The sequence below is a fragment of the Mixophyes fleayi genome, chromosome 5 (genome assembly GCF_038048845.1).
Source record: "Mixophyes fleayi isolate aMixFle1 chromosome 5, aMixFle1.hap1, whole genome shotgun sequence".
NCBI classification, from domain to species: domain Eukaryota; kingdom Metazoa; phylum Chordata; class Amphibia; order Anura; family Limnodynastidae; genus Mixophyes; species Mixophyes fleayi.
The window spans coordinates 78,619,783-78,636,503 of NC_134406.1; the positions used below are offsets into that span (position 1 = coordinate 78,619,783).

At 43.3% G+C, this 16,721-nt stretch overlaps 1 protein-coding gene across 1 annotated transcript in view; it reads left to right on the forward strand.

The window, feature by feature from the left end:
• The window catches only part of NEK11 (NIMA related kinase 11), a 207,254-nt gene that overhangs the window by 124,098 nt on the left and 66,435 nt on the right, over positions 1 to 16,721 (forward strand). Inside the window, exon 12 of the mRNA XM_075212438.1 lies at positions 3,373 to 3,508. Coding sequence (XP_075068539.1) covers positions 3,373 to 3,508 — 136 coding nt within the window. The remainder of the gene's footprint in view (positions 1 to 3,372; positions 3,509 to 16,721) is intronic.

Consider the following 16,721-nt stretch of genomic DNA (forward strand, 5'->3'; position numbering starts at 1 on the left):
GTGTGTTAGTCTGTGTGTGGAAAAAAAAAAACAAGCTGCAGCGCCACCTGCTGGGCGGAGTTATACACTGACCTACTAAATTCTTAGCATTATCTAATATAAAAATTAGAATAGTGAAGTCAGTTAACTTACATCATCCCCCCTTCCCCCTGTGGGAGGGGTAGTAAAGGCTAAATTTACGAGTTGAGGGCTCAAACTCATTTTCGTGAGGTAATTTTACCTCATGAACACACATTAAAAAGGGCGCTTACGTCGGGAAGTAACGCTCTTCCCCTGAGGAGGCCTGGGCTAGGCCCAAATGCATGACAAGAACCTTTTTAAGACCTTAAGTAGCTTGATTTGACTAGAATGCATGAGTATCATGCACGGGTTAACTTGTATATATATATATATATATATATATATATATATATATATACACACACCCACACACACACATGTGTATATAGTGGTGGGATTCAGCTGGTTCACTCCGGTTTGCCTGAATCAATACCTAATTTTAATATGAGTTTGCTCCAGAGTCCACCCTCTTCGTTGGTGGAGGGGGAGCAGGGTGCTTTAAAAAAAAACCAAAAAAACTATTCACCTGTTTGTGGCGTTGGCACTCCTCCTCTCTGCTCCGTCCACACTGCATGTCGAGCGTGACATCATCATGCCCAACATTCAGTGAGGAGCGGTGTAGAGAGGAGCCAGCAAGCAAGAAGACAGAAGGCAGAATGAGAAGAAAAGAGAAGAAAGAAGCCGATAGAAAAAGTAAGTGAAGGAACAGAAGCAAGGGGGAACAAAAGCAGCATGGCAGAGTGTGAAGGGGGGGCAAAAGCAGCATGGCACAGTGTGAAGAGGGTAAAAGCAGCATGGCACAGTGTGAAAAGGGGCAAAAGTAACATGGCACAGTGTGAAGAAAAGGGGCATTACTGTGGCATAAAATGAACTGGGGGCATTACTGTGGCATAATTTAAAATGGGGGCACTACTGTGTGGCATAACACCACTGTATATACAATGGGAATAACTTATTGTACCGCTTGAATCCAAATCTTAACAATATTTCAAAAAGTATAATTCTAATAGGTCAAATCTCTATTGTATCCAAAAGTTAATTTTAAGCTGTGTGTTCACTTATTACATTATATAATGTATTCTGTAGTCACATATTGCACAATTCAAAGATCATTTATTAAAGCAGTGTTCTCAATATATTTATTTTAGGCTCAAAATATTTGGCCCTAGAGACATCATCTACATGTTCTCTTATTTATATATATATATATATATATATATATATATATATATATATATATATATATATATATATATATATATGTGTGTGTGCTATGAGCCTTGGCGGGGCCCATAGCCGCCGCGACTCCCCTTGTTCCACTGGCTGTGTCCCGGCCGTCGCTATGACGACTGGGACGTGGTTTTGTCCCGGACGTTGCTAATGAAGTAGATGTCAACAAACTTTATTGGCGATGACAGAAGGAGTTAATGGGTGCTAATGGGTGTGTCTTTTGTAAAACCCCGACTGGTGGATGATTGGTTGTGCCAATTCCCTGAGCTGGCTTTGTGGTTAGCACTTCTGCCTCACAGCACTGGGGTCATGAGTTTGATTCCTGGCCTTATCTGTGTGTAGTTTGTATGTTCTCACTGTGTTTGCGTGGGTCTCCTCCGGGTGCTCTGGTTTCCTCTCATACTCCAAAAACATACTAGTAGGTTAATTGTCTGCTATCAAATTGACCCTAGTTTCTTTCTCTCTCTGTCTGTGTGTGTATGTTATGGAATTTAGACTGTTAGTTCCAATGGGGTAGGGACTGATATAAGCATGTTCTCTGTACAGCGCTGCGGATTTAATGGCGCTATATAAATAGATTATGATGATGATGATGAGCTGATTGGTTACTAGTGGTGGCAATGTATTTAATGTATAATATGGATTGAAAAAACAGTGAAACAATAATATGGAGAGAAACTGTATGTGAAAATGATAACAATAGTCACAGTAATGATACAATTTAATCCAATAGTTGTGATTGAGGAATGGTGAACCATAGGAGGAAGTTTGTCCAAATAGTGTGCTCTGTCCCCTAAGGTTGGGCGCTGTTTGAGTTTACAATGTCTGGTATCTGTGGAGTTGTTTTAATAGAGTACCAAAGATCCGTATGGTCTCTTTTTGCTGTTGGGTGCATTGTTAAATTGGTTAACAATAAGCCTAAGGTAGATGTGTGGGCTCCACACATCCATCTTGTGGAAAATGTAGGGAGCTTCAGAGGGTTGCTGGTGGGTGGATGTGAACAGAATTGACCACCTGTTGCTCTCTGATGGTAGGCCCTGATATGGGATAATGTCATGAATGGATTACTGGCTAGGTGTAATCCTACAGTGTATTGTGATGACATCTTCCAAGAGCAACTTCTCCCAAGCATCCCAGAACAGTTTGGTGATGAACAATGCCTTTTCGAGCATGATGGAACACCTTGCCATAAGTTAATGATAACTAAGTGGCTCTGGGATCAAAACATCGAAATTTTGGGTCCATGACCAAGAAACTCCCCAGACCTTAATCCCATTGATAACTTGTGGTCAATCCTCAAGAGGTGGGTGGACAAACAAAAACCCACAAATTCTGACAAACTCCAAGCATTGATTAGGCAAGAATGGGTGGCCATCAGTCAGTATGTGGCCCAGAAGTTAATTGACAGCATGCCAGGGTGAATTCAATAGGTCTTCAAAAAGAAGGGTCAACACTCTTTGCATAAAATTAATGTAATTGTCAATAAAAGCCTTTGAAGAGTAGAGCCCCTGAATTCAGTAGAGTGGATACAGGAGGGAACATACTGCTCCCTCCAAGGTGCTTGTTCTCCTGCTGTCAGTCACTATTCACACAGTGACTGCAAGAGGGATCCTGCAGATCCGTTTATCCTCAAATGTCCATATGTCCAATATTAGATTGAAACTAGTTTTTGACTTTAGTAAAATATAGAATTAGGATTACAATGTAGATTTAATTGATAACGGTTCAATGTGAGCAATAAATAGTTATACTAAATATGTTGAAAATATAATTAAGTTATTGAACATAAAACCATATGTACAACAAGAATAATATTTTCATAATTTTACTCAAAAAGTATAAGAACCTAATCTTCAGAAAAATAATCACCAATTCCACCACAGTATGCAGTATTTTGGAAAATCCTATAGAACATACTGAATATTTAGATATTTTGTCACTGTAAATTGGTGAAACAGCTGTTTCTCAAACACTGTAGCACTTGAGGAATAGGAGCTCTCTATTGTGTATGTTAATAGGCTGGTTATATTTATTTATTTTTTATCTAGTTACTGAATATAATTTGTATTTTGTGTTCTATAGGAAAATGATGAGCCACCAAAACACCTTATTCAATCAGAGCCTGTGAGTGCAAAGAACTACAAGTCACATAGTAACCATGATGACAATCTTAGAACACCAGATAATAGACTTTGTGTATCAGAACCTTCAGGTTGTGGTGAGTAATGACAATTACCAAGATCATAGTTATTATTATGCTTATTGTTTATTTATGTAGTGCCAGTTATATTAACCTGTGTTGTACAGCGAATATGTAATCATTCACATCGGTCCTTGCTCCGTTCAAGCTAATTGTCTAACACACACAGAGACAGAAATACCTAAACACACACACACACACACAACTTTATTGCATTGTGAGTACCCATCCCTCTTTAAAGCTGTTATGCAGTTCTTTATGTAGAATTTCACCCCCGACCTGTTCCGATCTTTCAGTACTGATGGTTCAGCCATGAGGCAAGCAACACAGTCACGCTTTTCGAGCACCCAGCATGTTTGGATAAACTTAATCATGTGCTTCTCCACAGATTGGATCTCCTCTCTGTCCCAGGTTTTTCTCCGCACTTCTTTACACGGACCTGTGGAAGTCTTGGCTGGGCACTGATCCTATGTTGCCGGATCGCTAAATCGTCTTTCTTCTGATGTGGAAGTGTTGATCGAACGATTGACCACTTGTCCCTCTGTTACAGGGGGTTGCTCATCATTCGACCTGTCATTCTGTTGCTGGACTGGTTCTGAAAAATTATATATATGTAAATGACCAGAGTAAAATTTAAAAGTATTCATCAGACACAATATTTCCAACTTACCGTCCAGATCAATGTGCATCTCGTCCAAATTGTTGTCTTTGAATTCAGCCAGTCTGCCACTCTTGAGAGCCATTAACAATTTTCTGATCTTGGCAAGTTGGAGGGAACCTTCTGGGAGGTGGTAATACTGCCAGTGCACCCTGATGTCATGCCCAGGAAAGTCCACCAACTGATGAAGTTCTGTGTTCTGCATTTGAAGCTGCTTGGAAGACAATGTGTGGGGTTGTTTGGCCCTACACTCTCGAGCAAACATTTGTATGCAATCGGAGCCTCTGAAGTGTGACAAGGCAGCTGGTGTGGCGAACATTTAGCCATTTTTGGTAGCCACTCCACATTCTTCACGCTTCTCTGCAAGAAGTTCTATCGCGTATTGCATGGCTGGTGTCATCAGGATGGGGACATTTTTTCCTTGTTTTCCCTGGATTTCAGTATGAGTGAAGTACCAACAGAGCTTCCGCTGATCCTCGGAAAGTGCTAGGGCCACATCTTAGTGGAGATCTAAATTATCTCTTGAGGAGAAGGTAGCCAGCAACATCTTGGAAACTTCCCCTTCCCTTCTTCAATTGAACAAGATCACATGTGCCAGGGCGACTTTTGCAAGCAGTGCCCAGTTGTTAAGTGTAGGCTCGGTGGATAGACCTCTTTAGTAGACTTGTTGCTTCTCATCAAGGTACAAGTGCATGTTTTTCCACATCTTCCATGAAGGATAAGAGCTGAGGCATGTTCCACTTGGACTCCTTCAGAGTTTTCAAGGCATTCTATGAGATCAACTTGTTCCATCTTTCCCCAAAGATCTTCCTTAGTTGTGTGCATTTTCAACTGCAGCAGTGCAGTTCAGCACTCCACAATGCTCGCTATCTTTTGCAATCCGTGCCCAACCGTGAGGGCCAGCGAGGGTGTCTTAAATGTACCTGTGACAAAAAATCAGTGGAAGGGGTTAAAAACAAGAGGGTCAGAACTCTATCTAAATTCAGGAAGGTGGACTCTGCCTGTTTGCAGCAACTCTGCAACTCAGTCTGAATGGCAATCACAGCAGGTGGGAGACCACTGATGTCATGCTCTACCTCCGCCCCTATTACCACCCAAACTCTTCACACTACCAATCACAAGGTGACAATGAGTGTGGGGTTGACCCAGAGGGGGAGCCAGAGTTGGGTGTCTTTTGAGAAAGGGCAAAAAGTTATGCCTGGTGAGGTGAGCTTGTTGTTGGAAAATCTTGGGAGAACAAGGACTTGGACTGATTGAGAGTAACTGTATTCTCTCAGGACCAGAAAATATTACTATAGCAGGAGCTTCTTCAGACAGAGTGGAGTGCACCTCTTGGACTGATTCTGTTACCACTCCATTGGGAGATACTCATAGATTCTGGGGAATTTGTGAGTCTGCAGGGAAACGAATTCCCAGGGTCTCACAAAGGCGGTGGAGAGTTGGTCGAGCAGCCAGGATCCTCAAGGTACATGGCCTTAGCTACAGAGCAGAACCCCTGGCCCATTTAGACTATCTTCTGTGGACTGCTATTGCCGGGACTGTGTCCCTGCTAGGACTGTGCTGGGAGGTAACTTGCTGGAGACTTTGTTGGGAAATTTACTTGCATTGGTGATATTCTGACACTTGTTATATTTGGTGGGGGGGACACGTTTCTCCTTGGGGAGCACTGTTGTATTTTAGTTAGGGTGTGCACTTTGTTTAAAAAAAGGGGTTATTATCTATTTCCTGTGTGACCTTTGAACTTAGAAAACCGGGTATCCAGTAAACTTCGGCTCCAACCCCAGTATCCTCACAGTGCTTGTCTCTGCCATAGCCAGCTACCAGCTTCACAGCATTTACTGCAAGCAGAAATTCCGATGGGATGGTAAAGCCTTCCATCCTCTCCAAAGGGGTAGCTCTTTTGGCCTGTAGCAATAGCCTGGCCATTTCTCTAAGCTTCTGACATATGTACTCATGTCTGCCAATATCTGAACTGACCTTGTTGAAGAGATGCTGCACTATCTGCATGATACATCAGTCATTTTTGACTGCGAATAAGATTTCATCTGGGGTCATGTCTCTCAAGAGCTTACAAAAGCCATCATTGATGTCAGGTGGAACAGGCTGACCAAAGCTGCACAGAGACTGGACTCTGTTTATGCCAGTTGTGGGCTTGTTGCCCCTTCGGTTTACCTTACATCTCTTCATGTGTCGCCACAGGTACTTTCTTGCAAACAAGTCTTGGCAGGCTGCATAGTACATTAAGCCATTGGCATCCATCTCCTTGTCTCAAGGTTTGCACGGGACCAGAACACTTCGTCCTGTTCTCATCGCCTCGGCACTGTGCCCCTATTGGGAAGTTGTGCCAATTGCTTGCACCTTTCTTTCGAGTGCTTGGGGAATTTCATGGCCCAGGCTACTTCAGTCTCACTGCAGTGAACATGCTCCATATGCTGGGCTATTTTTGAGAGGAGCTTCCCACAATACAGGCAGTGCTTTTTGTTATACACTCTGGAGCCATCACTGTTTCTGGATAGCATTTAGACAGACACCGTGCCGTCTTTCTGGGCTTCTGTGTTTAATACACTGCTGCCAGCAGGTTGAGAATGGTCGTGCATAGAACACATTTCTGGGTACATACACTTTGCTCCACTGCCGGGCAATGGCGCATCACCGCTGGTGTCTGAACCACTCTCCTCCGAAGAAGTGTCAGGAGCATATTCATCTTCACTACTCTCCGAGCTATAGTTAGAGCCACTGATGGGCTCTGTCATGCTCCACTGTCCCCACCTTACTTTCAGCAGCACATGGCTGCAACTGTGTCTTATCCCCGTTCAGTGTAAAAGCTTCAGTCTCCTCCTCGTCCTGCTCGTAGTGGGACATATGTATGGATGGTTGACTTCTAGCATTAAAGTGCACACACACACTCTCCCCTCCACATTGGACACATGCACATTTTTTAACCGACATGACAGATTTTTATGCCAAGTATGTCAGCAAGATCCACCTGCATTGATTAGCCTTGGTAAGTTTTGCGGGGACTTCATTTTTTGTACACACACACGCACACACACACCCACACACACCCACAGACACACACACACACACACACACACACAGAATCACACACTGTCTGTGGAGATTTTGCTGCATTACAATCTCCATTGTTATATGTAAATTAAATGCGGCTAAAGTGCACTTATATTACATTTTATATACTCCTCTTCATTAGCTGTTAACTACCAAATCCTAGAGGATAAGCACATATTGTGATAATTACATGCATACTAAGAGGAATTATATAGAGTTTTTGTTGTATATTGAAAATAAAGACATCTCCATGGGTAAAAATTTCCTTGAACAAATAGTAAAACCTGGGTCTGTCCCTGAAAATTTAAGACAACTATGCAAGTCATCAGTCCATGATACATTTTCAGCATCAGTTTCATAGACACAAGAGCTGTAATATTTTTACCTTTAATATATCCTTTATATTTTTATTCATCCAAGCTAAGGAGTAAAGTGAAGGTTTTTTAACTTTATATGTACTTGTCAAAAGGTGTCAGGCATACGACTGAGATTCAAATGTAATATTTTGATACATGTCTTTTATGGATAATAGATGTTGTTAATGAATTCATATTTTCAGTGAATGTCAGCTGCCTTGACCTTCTCTGTGTAGAGTTGTGTGTTCCTTGTCAGAGTTCCCATATAAGACTTGCAAATAGGACCCAGAGAAAATGTGCTGAAAGGTCATCTCTACATTTTGATTAGTCTCTTTATAGTCTATATATTGTGCTGCATGGAATAAGTATTACTCCCCTTAAAAGATTATTGTAAATAGTTTCTTAACATTGTAATGACAGTACAATGTAATGGACTGCTAAGCACAGATTATAATAAGGGGCAACACTATAATGAGGCAAACTAAAACGGTAGGATTGTGGAAGAAGTAAAATGTCAGTTTATAAATTTATAAACTGAAAATGTAATGTACATTTGTTTAAAATAATCAGAACACAAATTCAGTTTCCCTCAGCAGAAAAATGGTCTGCTCCACCCTTGTTTGTGTCCCATTTGTATATGTGGAAAGTGACACAATGGGCACAGAACTAAAGCCATTTATTCTGAGACATTATGGTATCCTCAAACTCATAACTTGTTTAAGACATAAATAAGGATCCCATGAACAGTACTTTAATATAAAATTTATTTTTTTTTTGTTAACTATGGTAGGGGTATAAAATTGATAGCATACAATATATTTGAAGCAACTTTTTAATTTTTTTGGACGTGTATTCATATCACAAAACACTTGCCCACAAAATATTGCACTATGCGCTTGCATGGATGAACACCAAAAAGCGAAAAGGGAGGTTTAGCCTGTGTATGCATCTGCACCTCTGCATTGTTTATACTTGTTAAATGACCCCTAAAGGTCACTTTAGATATATATAGATAGATATAGATATACTTTAATCGTGTATCTTAATAATGTATGTAGAAGCAAGACTAGCAGCTAAACATTAAGAACGAGCAGTGATGACACTTAATAGATTTTTGGCAACTCTTGTCAATATGTATCCTATTTGTCAATACACAGGTTGCTTTTTCCATTAATAATCCTAAATATAAGCATTATAATATATTCTATAAACGTCTTAGGGCAGTGGTTCCCAAACTTTTGCAATTCACGGCACCCTTAGAGTCTCCAAATTTTTTCAAGGCACCCCTCCAAAATAATTACTGAGCAGTCCTGTTTTAGAAGTAGTTGGGTCAAAAAAATGTAATAAGTATTTAGGTCAGGACAGAAATACTTATTTAGTTGTATGCAAAAATGCCCCCTCTACATCCAGACACACTGCCCCCTCTGCATCCAGTCACTCTGCCCCCTCTCATGCTGCCCCCTCTCACTGCCCTCTGTCACGCTGTCCCCCTCCTCTGTCATGCTGTCCTCCTATTCTGCCCTCTGTCACGCTGTCCTCCTCCTCTGCCCTCTGTCATGCTGTACCCCTCATCTGCCCTCTGTCCCCCTCCTCTGCCCTCTGTCACACTGTCCCCCTCCTCTGTCACACTTTCCCCCTCCTCTGCCCTCTGTCACACTTCCCCCTCTGCATCCAGTCACTCTGCCCCCTCTCACGCTGCCCCCTCTGCCCTCTGTCACCTCTCACTGCCCTCTGTCACGCTGTCCCCCTCCTCTGTCACGCTGTCCCCCTCCTCTGCCCTCTGTCACGCTGTACCCCTCCTCTGCCCTCTGTCCCCCTTCTCTGCCCTCTGTCACACTGCCCCCTCTGCATCCAGGCACTCTGCCCCCTCTGCTGCCCTCTGTCCTCCTCTGCTGCCCTCTGTCCTCCTCTGCTGCCCGCTGTCCCCCTCTGCTGCCCGCTGTCCTCCTCTGCTTCCCGCTGTCCTCCTCTGCCCTCTGTCCTCCTCTGCTTCCCGCTGTCCTCTGTCCTCCTCTGCTTCCCGCTGTCCCCCTCTGCTGCCCGCTGTCCCCCTCTGCTGCCCGCTGTCCCCCTCTGCTGCCCGCTGTCCTCCTCTGCTGCCCGCTGTCCTCCTCTGCCCTCCTCTGCTTCCCGCTGTCCTCTGTCCTCCTCTGCTTCCAGCTTTCCTCCTCTGCTGCCTGCTATCCCCCTCTGCTGCCCGCTGTCCCCCTCTGCTGCCCGCTGTCCTCTTCTGCAGCCCGCTGTCCCCCTCTGCTGCTCGCTGTCCCCCTCTGCTGCCCTCTGTCCTCCTCTGCTTCCCGCTGTCCTCTGTCCTCCTCTGCTTCCCGCTGTCCTTCTCCGCTTCCCGCTGTCCTCCTCCGCTGCCCTCTGTCCTCCTCTGCTTCCCGCTGTCCTCCTCTGCTTCCCGCTGTCCTCCTCTGCTGCCCGCTGTCCCCCTCTGCTGCCCGCTGTCCCCCTCTGCTGCCCGCTGTCCTCCTCTGCTGCCCACTGTCCCCCTCCGCTTCCCGCTGTCCTCCTCCGCTGCCCTGTCCTCCTCTGCTTCCCGCTGTCCTCCTCTGCTGCCCGCTGTCCTCCTCTGCTTCCCGCTGTCCTCCTCTGCCCTCCTCTGCTTCCCGCTGTCCTCTGTCCTCCTCTGCTTCCCGCTGTCCCCCTCCGCTTCCCGCTGTCCTCCTCCGCTTCCCGCTGTCCTCCTCCGCTGCCTGCTGTCCTCCTCCGCTTCTCCCAGCCATAAAAAAAAGAAAGAGCACATAAACTTACCAATCTGCCGGGCGCCGGGACCCAGCAGCCTCCTCTCTCCCGCAGCTGTCACTGACGTCGCTATTCAGTGACAGCTGCGGGAGAGAGGAGGCTGCTGGGTCCCGGCGCCCGGCGGATTGGTAAGTTTATGTGCTCTTTCTTTTTTTTTATGGCTGGCCCGCGGCACCCCAGTGACAGTGCACCCCTGGGAGCCGAGGCGCACAGTTTGAGAACCGCCGTCTTAGGGGTATTATTACTAAAGCTTTTAAAAAATAATAGTGGAGGTGTTGCCCATAACAACCAGTTTCTAGCTATCATTTTCTAGAGTGTAGTAGATAAATAATAGGTGGAATCTGTTTGGTTGCTATGGATAACACCTTCCCTTTTCCTTTTCAAAAGGTTTAGTAATCTACCCCTTAGTTTAGTACTTACAGTGCTAACACATTTAGTATGTTTAGCTCATGTGTAACTTTTTAAGATAGCTACTGCTTTTTTCAGATCCTTTCATATTCTCCTTTGTATTTTGACCTAGTGCTGTTGACGCTAGAACATAAACATGGTGTTAACAATACTAATGCTCTACTTACTGAAGTCTATTGTTATTTGTGAAAATACTGCTCACTGCATATCAATGGGCAAGTTTAGACGCTGTACTATTCCTGTAAGGGATGCATAGCTGAGGGAAAAACTCTAAAGTGATATAACTGTGAACACTGTGATACTGCTGTTGATTACTATTACGTTAGGTCTCTGATCCCAAAGGGAAACCATCATTGTATATAGAAACTAGATAAATAATTATTGGTACCACCATCCATTCTTGACTACCTAGCAAAAATGAAAATAGTTGTGTGAAAAACTGCAGTGTTAATGGGGGTTGAGGTGGTGGGGTAACACTTTACTACGGCATGATATTCAGCCATCAAAAATTAATTACAACTGCAAATACAAATTGTAAAACAAAACCCACAAAAACAAAACTATGAATTCTAATCAAAAAAGAACTTAAAATGTATTACATTTCCAATATAGATTACTTTCTAATACCCTTAACACAAAGCATCTTTTTGTTTGAACCAGTAATAAAACATTTTTAAAATTAGACCTATTGGTCCAATATTATGAATTCTACCGCCAGCAAAAATGCAGTACCGTGACTCATCTATACTTGTAAGTAAAACAGAATTAGCAAAATAAATGTATTTGGCACTCCAAAGGCTTGTTCACATCTATGCATTTTGTTTAAAACAATACACATGCTTATGAACAGGAAGAAAAATACGAAAATAACTATTTGGACAAGCCATTTATGCAGCTGCAAGCTAACTTCTGACATTTTCTTAGTTTCCGCCCAATTTTGTAATTTGCCATACATTGGGGCTCATTTAGAGGTGGACACTTTTGCACTCTGAACTTACGTAGAAAAAGACGCATGTAAAAGTGCATATTTCTGTGCTAATTTTGAGCACCAGACTTTAGGCGTTCACTTATGCCCCACGATAGCATAGAGATAGCGTAGAATTGGGGCTTCACTTTGTTAGTAGTAAATGCTAAAGTCGCATTGCTATATTTGCATATAATATAATAATGTAATGAAGTGTCATATACATAAGAGAAATTATTGTCTTAACATGTATTAATAAATATTAAGAAAACATCTTTTCTTCCTTAAAAATCAAATGTAAATATTCTTTACTGCATTAGTTCATGTGAAAATGTCAATTAAAGCAGCAATCCGATGAAAAAAATGAGACGAGTTATTTTTTAACATAAATTTCTGTGGCAGGCTATAAGAATTGGTCATTACAATTTTCATTGGTTTGTTTCTTAAGGCTGCTATTAATGATTTATAATTCTACAGAGTTATTACAGTGTCATGCGACTACCATGGCAACCATGTGTCACATGATGTATTAAGCAGATTTCGGATGCCCCTCTGATCTCTGTCTGCATTCTAAAATCCCCCACACCTTTTTCTCCCCCTCCGTGTGTGTATGTGTGTGACTGTCAGCCATACTTGTCTGCACCCCAGAGAGATTTTGAAACGACGATATAGATTTGTTGGAGGATAGCTAAGAAAAATCAGATGCATGCTTAAATTACTCTTAGCTTGATATTTATTTATTTATTTTTAGGATTACTGCTTTAAGTAATGCAAATAGATAGTCACAAGTTCATATAACATAGCCGCAACACTCATGATTTAAGTCATCTTGAGAAGTCAATAGTCAATCAGCCAATCAGAAATGTTTGGCTAGGGTTGCAGATAGTCATCATTATTTTGTGTCAAACAATTACTTGAGCATGTCCTTAAAGTATTCAGCCTATAGTTGCCCGCCCCTGCCGTCCCCATTTCCAGGAATAAGAGTTCAACAATATGCCAAAAACTGTATATGACATATAATCATCATCATCTTATGTTATTTAACTGGCACAACAAAATGTGAAGCGCAGCACAATCAATAAATTATATGTAAAGCAAAATACAGATAACCAAGGGGCAAGAGATACAATCGAATCAGTAAAAATCAATAGTAAAAGCAACTACATAAAGAGACACAACTAGAACTAAGAAAATATTACAAAAGAGGATGAGGAGATAGGAAGTAGAGAGGGCTGTATTTGGGAAAGTTAACATTCAAGAGGATTAATGCAGTAAACAGAGACGATAGGGGTGGGGAGAAGAAAGAGGAAGAGGTTGGTGGAGTGAGAGAAGGCAGTTGTTTAGGGTGGGGTTGGGTATCAAATGGAGATAAAAGTGGCAGAAGCAAAGAAGTGGAAGGGGCAGATGGAACTTTTGTTGGTGCATTATCCGCAGAATCTAAATACTTGTCTTACACACAAAAAAAAACCCAGATCTACGTCCAACTCTAAATTAACATTTCTGTTACCATTTTCAAACAAGAATCCTTCTTGGGAGTTTGTGGCAAAGCGGACTGGACTTTAGGTACTGTAGGCCTTGGGAAAGTCAACCCTAGTACTGATAATGTCACACACTGGACCCTCGGGTCCCTTTACCTGCCCCTCCGCTTTTTTTTTTCAGCTGTTCCTGTGGTCCATAGGCTCTGCTGGTCTCAGTCCTCCATGCAGGGGGATGCCCAGTCTATCTCCACTACAGGGATCCCTCCAAAACCAGTGCCTGGGCACCATCATCTTGGAGTCTGTCACATGCTCCCTTTTAGCCAGTCAGAATGCTGCTTCAGTTCAGTTGACCACAGCAGGGATAGCAGTTCCTATAAAAGGATTTTCTGGATCTTTAATCCATTGCCAGTACAATGTTAATTCCTTAGACACCAACCTGGTTTCTAGCAGTCTGCAGTCTATTCACTTATTTCTGCCCAGACAACGCAGTCAGGTTTCAGTCTGGTCCTGCACTCCGGTTCCAGCCTGGTCTCCTCTGCTAAACCTGATCATCATCTTGCTATTCCTGACTTCTTGCCAGTCTCCAGTGCCATTCATATCTAGTAATCTCCTGAACTCTCAGCAGCTATCACCTGTACCAGTTTTTTCTCTCCCATGCGATGGAACCTAATCAAGCATCCTATCTTTGTGCTCGAAGCCACCAGTTCTGTCCCAGAGACACAACCCAGTCCATGTACAGATAAATCCTCAGACGTGACACTTTGCACTGGCAAAATGAATTCCGCTGGGGATCTGCCCCAAGGAGAGGGCTTAATGCAAAGACTGGTGAATCGACTTGAGAGACAAGAATCTGAGATAAATCATGTAGTTTCTTCAACAGGTGTCCTCTCGCCTGGATAGCATTCAAACTACTTTCAGTGGTTCAGGTGACTCTTCTGTTCCTGCACAAGCTCCACCTGTTCAAGTTCCAGTCTCTGCTCCTCGTCTTTATCTGCCAACTCCTGCCAAGTTTGGTGGAGATCCGAAACTGTCCAGAAGGTTTCTGAATCAGTGTGAAATCCATTTCAAGCTACAGCCCAGTCATTTCCCTATGGATAAAGCAAAATTTGTGACACATTATTTCACCCCAGTCGGGGTAGGCATTAGCTTGGGCATCTCCATTATGGGAAAGAGCAGACCCTCTGCTTTCCTCATGTTCTGGATTCATAGCAGCCTTCCATCGGATCTTCGTAGAGCCAGGCAGAACCACTTCAGCATCCTTAGATATTCTACACCTTCGTCATGGCTCTCGTCTGTTGGGCCAGTACATGGTTCAATTCCGAATACTGGCTTCCGAGTTGAGGTGGAATGATGAGGCCTTGATCTCAGCATTCTGGAGTGGCTGGTCCAATAAATTTAAGGAGGAACTATCCGCTCGTGACCTGCCTCCTAAACTTGATGAATTTATTTCCTTGTGTATCAAAGTTGATTTATGCTTTTGTGAATGTGCCCTGAAGAAAAGAAGGGGTGAAAGAGCCAAACCGCATCACCACCTTCAGCTCCGGCAACTCTCACCCCTTGAGCGATGAGCCCCTACAGGTATATCGCTCTTGCTTAACCCAGGAGGAACATCAGAGATGCCGACTGGCTAACTTATGCTTTTACTGTGCAGCTCCAGGACACTTATTTGGTTCCTGACCCAAGCATCTGGGGAATTCCTCCTCCTAATCGGTGACGGAGAAGCCAGGTTAGGAGTAGCCAATATTTCTCCACAAAGTTCTGATTGTGTACTACCTATATCACTCTTGAAAATGCTCAGCAAACCAAGAATTTCTCTGCTCTTCTTGATTCTGGTGCTGCTGGAAACTTCATTACCGCCACAGTGGTTCAAGAGTTGCGGGTGCCCACAGAGTTGTTACACTGACCTTTCTCCAGCACGGAAGTAGATGGAAGTCACAACTCTGATAGTATTATCACTCACAAGACCCATCCTCTCAAAATTAGAGTGGAGGCTCTGTACTCAGAATTGTTAGAGCTTTTCATTATACCCAAAGCTTCACATTCCTTAGTTTTAGGTCTGCCTTGACTCTGGTTACATTACCCCTGAGCTAGACTGGACTACACTTCAGATTACGTCCTGGGATACATCTGGTAAGGACTCCTGCCTTCAGCATGTTATACCACTTCGAACCACAGTCTTCTCTGGTCAAAAGCTTCCACCCTTACCTTACAGGGACTTCTTTGATGTCTTCAGTAAAGTTGGTGCTGACTCTTTACAACCACATCAAGAGTAGAATTGTCCTATAGATTTTATGCCAGGGAAAACACCTCCTAGGGGGCATACCTACCCGCTCTCTCTCCCTGAGACCAAGTCCTTGTAATATATCCAAGAAAACCTTGAGAAGGGGTTTATCTATCCGTCTTTTTCACCTGCCGAAGCAGGTTTATTTTTTGTAAAGTAGAAAGATGAAGGACTCCACCCCTGCTTTGACTATAGAGGTTTGAATAATAGCAACATTAAAAATCGTTACCCTTTGCCGCTTATCACGGAACTGTTCGATTGTGTCAGAGGTGATACCTTCTGCACCAAACTAGATTTGAGAGGGGCTTATAATTTTATTTGAATATGTAAAGGAGACAATGGAAGACAGCTTTTAGCACTTGTAATGGGCACTACAAGTAACTTGTCATGTCTTTCGGACTGAGCAATGCTCCTGTGGTATTTCAGCATTATGTCAGTAAAATTTTCTGTGATCTCCTCTGCCATGTAGTTGTCGTCTACCTGGACAACATTCTTATCTTCTCTAGCAATCGGGAATCACATTATGCCCACGTCAATGAGGTTCTTTCACGGCTCCGTACTAACTTAACTCTTTTGCAAATTGGAGAAGTACCATCCATCTTCTTTTTAAGTTATATTATATCTGGTACTGAATTACAGATGAAACCGGAGAAGCTTAAGACGATTCTCAAATGGCCCCTTCCAACCAATCTCAAGGCATTTCAACGCTTTCTGGGGTTACAGAAAATGTGTTAGAAATTTCTCTACTCATGTGGCCCCCATCACAGCTGACCCCTCCAATTGATCTGAAGAAGCTAAAGTGGCATTCTATCATATCAAACAACTTTTCATTTCTTCCTCAGTATCTTTGCCAGCCATATGTGTCCTGACCTTTTATCCTGGAAGTGGATGCTTCAGCAGTAGGGATCCCAGCCCAGACAAGCAATCTGGTTCAAGTCTGGTCCAGCAATCCAGTCCCAGTCCGGTCCAGCAATCCAGTCCCAGTCCGGTCCAGCAATCTAGTTCTAGTCCGGTCCTGCAATCCGATTCCAGCCTGGTCTCCTCTGCTTAACCTGATTACCATCTTGCTAATCCTGACTTCTAACCATTCTCCAGTGCCATTCATGTTTAGTAATCTCCTGAACTCTCAGCAGCCACCACCTGTACCAGTTTTTCTCTGCCACTCAAAGGAACCTAATCAAGCAAGCTTGCCTTTTGCACATGGCCACCAGTTCTGTTCCACAGACACAATCCAGTCTGGGTACAGACAATCCTCAGGCAACTCCTCAT